This window comes from Larimichthys crocea, chromosome XVII, assembly GCF_000972845.2.
Source record: "Larimichthys crocea isolate SSNF chromosome XVII, L_crocea_2.0, whole genome shotgun sequence".
NCBI classification, from domain to species: Eukaryota; Metazoa; Chordata; class Actinopteri; family Sciaenidae; genus Larimichthys; species Larimichthys crocea.
In genome coordinates this window covers 21,679,401-21,687,291 of record NC_040027.1, presented here as the reverse complement: position 1 = coordinate 21,687,291, position 7,891 = coordinate 21,679,401, and the positions used below count along the sequence as shown (strand labels likewise).

General features: G+C 39.3%; 1 protein-coding gene across 2 annotated transcripts; it reads right to left on the bottom strand.

The window, feature by feature from the left end:
- Positions 1–826: 826 nt before the first annotated feature.
- Positions 827–7,084, bottom strand: clcc1 (chloride channel CLIC-like 1). 2 transcript variants are annotated; one of them, XM_010747051.3, is made up of 11 exons: positions 6,662–7,084; positions 6,412–6,507; positions 6,037–6,147; positions 5,632–5,853; positions 4,952–5,092; positions 4,757–4,856; positions 3,897–3,994; positions 3,512–3,658; positions 2,816–3,424; positions 2,650–2,700; positions 827–1,860 (listed from the first exon to the last, which is right to left on the bottom strand). In XM_010747051.3, exons 1-11 carry the CDS (start codon positions 6,791–6,793, stop codon positions 1,759–1,761), a joined length of 1,809 nt encoding a protein of 602 aa, XP_010745353.3. In that variant the 5' UTR covers positions 6,794–7,084; the 3' UTR covers positions 827–1,758. The 2 variants fall into 2 exon arrangements, with proteins under 2 accessions (XP_010745353.3, XP_010745356.3); XM_010747054.3 differs by lacking the exon at positions 2,650–2,700.
- Positions 7,085–7,891: the final 807 nt, after the last annotated feature.

Sequence of the window (7,891 nt, the reverse complement as noted above, 5' to 3'; positions counted from 1 at the left end):
AACCAAAAGTGTAGCTTTTATTTCTTAATTGTTAGTACTTGTTTTATTTACTTTTGATTATTTCTGATGGGGGGAAACACTTCAATTTTGTTGGCTTTAAAACTAATCATGGTTAAATATGCTGAGTGTAAGAGATACTGGAATCAGACTCTGGTATTTGTCTTTAACAGTGGAATGTAAACTCCAGCGTATTAACTAAAACACCCAGATACACAGAGGCATACCAAAGAGCTGAGTGTCTTACAGCCCTGTTTGCGCACTGTTCATGGGTTGATATCTGAAAATCATATTATTACTACTTATCGTGATGTTTCCTTGTCGGATAATACAGAGCACCTCATGGATCAAAATCCAACAACAATGTCTTCTGATTGTACATTGGAGGAGGTATTGAAAGAGATACATAACAAGAAAAAGCACAAGAACATGCACATGAATTTAGTTTAATTTCAAATGTTCATATTAAGTCATTTATTCAATAACAGAACAACTCATGGCTGTCATTCCATCTCCTTATTCCTGTCTCATCCCGTTTTTAAAAAACCCTTCTTGTAAACTCCACTGGAAGTAAATTGGCTTTGCCTTGTGTGCGCACACGTGGCTGTGAAATGAGGTGCCAAATAAACACAGAAAGATGTCACTGACGGGCTTAAGTTTCAGTTCTGGAGTAACATGTTGATATCTGTGTGTTATCCGGCTGTTAAACATGCAGTGTAATTAGACACCAAAACCTCTTTTAAAGTGTCTATGTGTGATGTCTCTGTGTGTGTGTAAGGGTTCACTGATAGTGTAAAAGATCAGAGTGGCAAAAGATAAATGAAAAAGCAGAATATTCATGATGACTTGAGAAATATCCAAGAAGCAATAGATTATTTTAAAAACAGCTTTGCTATTAGTGAGCGATGAAAATAAACTGTACACCCACAACACAGATTTATGATCACCCTGTAGAGTTGAGGTATTAAACATTTCAGTAGCTAGTTAACACATCCAGTCATGACGAATATAAATCCAATATTTACTCTCCTGATAGGAAATATGGCACTCTAACAAACTGTGTCTGTGTTTACACTTTTGGGGAAGATTACTCTGAGCTGACCATGATTTAACTTTAAACTGATGCTTTTGTACCATACAGATTTGTTTATGAATTCATGAAATTCACAACTTCTTCCAACGCGCCTAATCAAGTTGTCAGCAATGGTTTTTATGCTTTGTTCAAGCAATTTTCTCCTTACATTAAGAAATAAAAAGGCTCAGCAGAAACTGACTTCAGAATCACCGCTTCAAAGCCTCCATGTACAAACCCTTTATATCTACAAAAATTGCTTACTATAAAAAAGAACATTTTTAAACCAGCATAGAGAAATACCTTTGATCCCTTCTAAATGACAAAATCCAAGCTTAGATTTCAACTTCAAAATTCAAACAAGTCATTATCTTTCATGATCAATTCAGTGAAAGTAAGAAAACCTGGTCTGAAACACGACATTAAATAAACAGTGCTGTTTTTAACATATTCATTTCCTGTTTCCTGACACCTGTTTGAGTCTGGCTGCTGTGCAGCTGATTCAACGTCATGGTCTTTCCATCTGACAAAAAAAAAAACCCAGCAGAGCTGACATCATCGTCAGATTCACCATAATGTATTTGTGCCTCCTGTTTTGGAAAAGGCACATACAGCAGCTTGATAAAGTTAGCTGGTTAACATAAACAATGAAACAGCCTTCTTGCTTTGACCGATGTGGATGCCGATGTCTACTCTGCTGTTGGAGATGTCTCCTGAACGGAAATACCGACAGTTTCAACTGGTGACAGCGAGAGAGGGGGAGTCCTGTCGTCTGCTGGTGCTGGAGGGTCCTGCAGTGAGGGAGGTAACGTCAGAAACATATTACACAGGAACACGTCTGAAGAAAAGTGTCATGCGGCAGGAAATGATGCATTCATTACGGAAGCCTCAAGCGGACATACATTCATACATTTTATTTCCCATTTTTCTCGTGATAACGAGTTCATTTCAATTGTTTTCCTCAACCTATTTAGGTCATCATGTCGAAATAACAAATGTTGCTACCCTGAGATAAATTCAATTAATTGCAGGAAACATCATGAATAGACTATCCTTTATGTTTTCTCGAGATCTCTAATTTATTATGCTATCACCTCAGGAAAACAATCTTCAGATCTTGAGATTATCCCGTTATCTTGGATAACAACATTTGTTATTTTGACATAATGACATAAATAACTTGAGAAAATAAATGAAATCAAGTCGTTATCACGAGAAAACAAATCAACCAACCAAAGTGTAAGATATTTGATTTAGACATATTTCAACCAATAAATCATTATACACTATGAGACGGAATTAAGCACATTACTGGCTTGAACCCCTAAAATATCTTGCAAAGCCCTTAAATGGCTGTTTATTTTAACTAAATTCACTTACATGCAGTGAAATTCAACCTCTTTATTGCTGCACTTACACTAACCTATACATACAGTACATGTACATACATATGACATGCATGTAAAGCTATAAAATCCATCTTCAGGGTGCTGGCTAAACACACAACGCAAACGCACAAGACAAAACCAAACAGCTCTCATGAAAACACAGATCAAACTAGTTATGAAATACTTATTTACCAATTTATGTTGCGTGTGAATATTCATCAATCCATTAGCGCATGTGCCATGCTGAAGCATCAGAGCATAACAAACAAGGCACTTTAATGGTTTGATCACAGTTATGAAGCACTAAAGTTTCATATTAGTAAGATGAATTTCCTGTTTTTTTTAAAAGAGAGCTCACCTGAACATTAGTTTGTGAAGGCTGTCTTTCTGCCGGCTGTCTCTCTGCCGGACGTCTTTCTGCTGGCTGAGGATCACCTGCTGCACCATCTGTGTGGCGTCCATCTCTAGAAAAGTCTGTGTCAACATCCATAGAGTTTGATTCAGCTGGATCTGATTCACGGGGTTTAGGTTCTGATTTGGTTTTATTAGCATCAACACTGCTAGCAGCCACTCCTGCTGGCTCCTCCTGCACGTCCTGCTGGTTTTCTGGATCTGACTCAGCAGAGACATTCTGCTCTTCCTCACGCTGCGCAGCATCCGTCTCGTCCTCACTGTGAGCAGGGTAGGCAGTCCGTAGTGTCTCCACAACCACCTTGGTTGACTGGTTCCTGGGCCTGTTGGGCCGCCTCTGATGAACTTGATTCCTGTGTAGCCTGGCATCGTCGGCTCGATGCCTTGGGGCATGTTGTGGTGCGTCCCCTCCTGCTAAGTGGTCACGGTACTCGATCCCCAGGGGGCGTTGCTGCGGCTGCTCTAGCTGTTCAGGAGGTGGTTCCCTTCGAGGGCGGCGGAAAGGTGCAAGGATGCCATACTGAAAGGCTGACTGCACACCTCCATACATGCATACCTGTGGAAGAGTCAAATGAACATACACGTATAGAAAAACATCCTCTGAGTTCATTTATTTGATATGAGTGTTTTCAAGAGTCTTTACCATAATGCACAGCATGATAGTTAGTAGAACTGGGATCTGCAGGGTAATAGGAAGATCTTGGAGGAGGGCTCGAAGAAACTCACTGATCCCCTGGCCAACGTGCTTCAGTGGCTCTGTGATCATGGTTGTGAAGGTAACCGAGATTGCCTAAACAGAGAGGAGATGTCTAGCTTGTAACTTCTGTCTCATTTCCAAACTGACTTTATATTATAGAGTGAAATGATTTAATTTCCTCAAAAAAAAAAATGCCTAAAAACTGGAAAATAAAACAGCAATGCAGAAAAATTGGCACTTTGGGTTTGTCTTAAAACAAAAGCGAATAGATTATTTATTCTGTCACGTTGCCTGTACAGGTGCTCACACAGACGCCGTCATATTGACCTACCTTGATAGGCGGTACCAGCAGAATCGGGTTGACCATGATGAGTTCGTAGTATTTCTTACAAGGGTCATCCTGAAGAGTCAAGGTGCTTCTGAAAACCTCTGCAGCAAAACAGACACCAGACAGTAGAGGCAGCTAAGAAAGTGATTCAAAAGAATGAGTTCAGTGGAAACTATAGTCTTACTGTCAGTAATAGAGCTACATCTTCTCAAGGAGTGCGGACCAATAATAATAAAGTTAAACATGAAGTACTGACATCACCATCATGTAGCGAAAACAGAGTATCTCCAATTCATTTTATTCTGAATTTGTTAAACAAACAGAACGATCAAAGCCGCTTTAATTAATATTTAAAATGACAGTGTATCGGAGAATTATCACCTGAATTCAGAGCTTTACTCAGCTTGCAGAGCTTTTTGGTGAGTTTCAGCTTATTGTTTAGATGTCTGGTCAACATCTAACTGTTTTAATGGCAAAGGCAGAGACCAGCTGAAGAGCCAATATTTCCCTAGGATGAAGTGGAGACCAGAAAAGAGCTATTAGACTTCCACAAGTCCAAATAAATAGTAATGTGTAATAATAATAATAATAATAATAATAATAACTGCTGGATGTGTAAATAACAATTGTTTGCCAGTGTTGTGTTCACAACTTGTTTCTACTGCCCCCACCTGGTCAAAAGATCAGTTCTCGCAGGGAGTATTTGATTATGAGTTGAGGAAGTTCAGCCTGCTTTCTGAGCGAAATACATCAAAAATACATCCGTCCAACAGAGCTGAAAAGGGGTTCTGTGTTAAAGTTGACATTTTGTGCAGCTATTTTACAGGAGGGTTAATATACGTTCAAACTTGTAACCGGCTCACCTTTCAAGCTATCCACCCAGTTAATTTTCTGAAGTCCAGTGCATTTTTCATTGATGCCATCCATCTTTGCCATCTTGTTTAGGTGATCAGCAAAAGCAATCTGAGAAAAACAAGCAACATCATTATAAACAAAAACAAAAAAAATAATAATTTAGTAACAGCAGAACAAGAACATGGGAGCTGAAAGAGCTTCACCTTGTACAGATAAAACCAGTTCCAGATAATGCTGATAAAGAAGCAGACAGCAAACAGTCTACTGAACTGTATGAACCAGGACACCGTTGACCACAGCTGAGTGCATATGATGGCCACTATGATCAGAACAGACAGCCCCATCTGGAAAGAGAGAACAGAGATTGTGACTGTTTAAAAGCTACATTCAAAACAGGAAAAAACATTTTCGCAACTTTGACAACTTGTTATGTCATACAACAGAGGATAAGAGCGCAGATTTGTTGGGCCCCTGACTAGTAAAAAAAAAAAAGAGGTCTGATTTTCATTATATTTACAGGTTACTCAGAGAAATCAGGTTACATCGGTAGAAAACCCACATATACATGCAGAAGCAGATCAGGAATCATTTTCCTGAAGTTACTCTGACCTTATTTTGGACGCATCCTTTATTTATATAATCTATTGTAGTAACACAATACACTGCTTCCTGATTATGTTTCCTTTTCCTGTGTGTCGGAGGGCTGCGAGAAAGTTACTGTGTTAGTTTCAGTTTTGGTCAGACTTTAATTTTGTTCTCAAAGTGCACCAGATTGATGGATTTAAAATCTTCCCGTGGACCCCACTAGAGGGGTCACCACAAAATCCAGTGGGAAACACACTGACCCATAAGCAAAAGACATCAAAGAAACGAATGAGCTTACTTTTAATACTGTGTCAAGCTCCACGCCAAAGGAGTCTTCGAAACGCCACTTCCAGGCCTCATAGTTATGTGCTCTGAGTTCCACCAGTATCTGACTGACAGCATTGTCCAGAGCCCCTAGTCGTGAGCTGTCTTGACCCTCAAGAAATGCCTTAATCTCTGTCACGGTGTGTTTGGACAGTTTGACTTTGGCATCATAGAAGAGGTCCGAGGAGTCGCTTGGCTGGAGAGAAAATGGGATGTGTGTTAAAATGGCAGTGCTTCATTTTCTATTGTATTGTGCTAAAGTGCTCTATCTAGAGTCCGAAACAGAGATATCACATTTAAAACACACAGGACGACTGCGAGAAACGTATTACTTAGTTCAGCAAAGACGTATTGAAAGCCGCATACAGTAGCTACGTACCATACCAACTCTTTCCATTTCGTTCAGGACTCTTTTAAGAAATCGCTTGAACACTGGAGCGCACGTAGGCTGCTGCGACATGAGCTTGATCGTGTTCTTTTGCTCTTCGACCTGAATGAAAGAGAAGCACAACATCTGTGATGCTCGGTAGAGTCGGCAGATCTCAAGGGGATTTTAACTTGTACTATCTGGTCGAAGGATGAAGAACGGGGATGTCTCAAACCTTTTGTTTGTGGTGTCATCATTTAGCCGAACATACAATGATACCATACATGATTTATATTTTGAGCCAGGTGTGGCCGAGCTATCTCTGAATTAAACTGAACTGTGGTGACTGGTTTCCTCTAACAAATGCTTTACCTTTAACCCACTCACCTGTTTCTGTAGATCTGCTACTTGTTTGTCACACTGGGTCTGCTCAGTCTCACTGTACTCTCTTCTTTTGGTTGGCACATTGGGATAGTTTTCAGACTATGAGGCGCACACACACACACACACACACACAACACACACACACACACACACACACACACACACACACACACACAGACATGGCTTTTCAGGGGGAAATGTCAACGTCAGCAAATGTAATGAAGTCCATGCAAGATATTCAACATCACCCAACCTCTGCAGGTTTCTTCATAGTTTTGGTGCTCGCATCGTAGTTGAGCATGTCGTAAGGGTCTATCCAGTCGTCTTCTTCCTTCTGTCCCGTGGCAGCCAGTGACAGGCTGCATACCAGCAGGAGCAGGATCATCCTAGCGCCGAGAGGAGGACACTTTCCCCGGCTGACAGTCCGGTGTTGAAGCTCGTCAAGCTGGATAAAATTCAGAGCAGCTAGCTAAAGCTAATGCTAGCTAGTAAACGTTAAACTACAGCTGCTGAGATTATTTCAGACTCAAAGTTAGTCTTGATACTCTGACAGGACACGCAGGCTGAATATTACAGATTTCTGTCCTCTCCTGACAGCTTTAACCGCCCTTTACTTGGCATAACAACTATAATTGTTAGGACACTTCCTACTAGCACCCTTTGACCCAATTTATGTTTTTCGCAAAGGCTCACGGGAAATGGAGTTTATAGACAGCAGCATCGTTTTAGCGAAATTTAACCTTTACCGACTTCTGTTTGTCATCATATTAATACAATTAAAATTATTATTACAATAGAAATTTAAATATTACTTATACATTACTACAAAATAGAGTTCAAAATGTATTTAAACGTATAAAAAAGTAATGTATTTGTAAAATTAGTAAAGAAAAACTAACCCATCCAGTGTTTTATCATATTTATTTTTCTGCTTCACTGTCATTTTAATGTTGTATGAAGCTGAAATGACTTTTTTTTTTATTAGCTCACCATTGTATATAAAATATCAATATGCAAAGAAACTACTAAAGCTGCCAAATAAATACAAGACTAAGAAAGAGCAGACAATAAACAGTCAAGTAATATAAAGAGTTTTAATGAATTATAAATATATGTGCCATCACTGGTGTTTATTGTGCATACCACAGTAAAATAAACTGATACAGTATTTATCAGACGTCATTCATAACATCTGATGCACCTCAAAAACACAAAATAAGAAATTGTATACTATGAGAAAGGCTACTTTAGATTTACAGTGCATGAAACCAGGACATCAACGCCACTTCCGGTTACATCTTTGGTGTGAATTTGGTCTGATTTCAGGAGTTTCCTTGGGATCAAGATATCAAAATGTAAATAGCCTTTATACCTGTGTCTGCTTGTATTCACTACATAAAGTATTGCGTAGTATTGTGTCCATTCTCTTTTCCAGATATAAAGTTTGCAACTTGATGTCATTTGACTCATTCTTAACAGCACA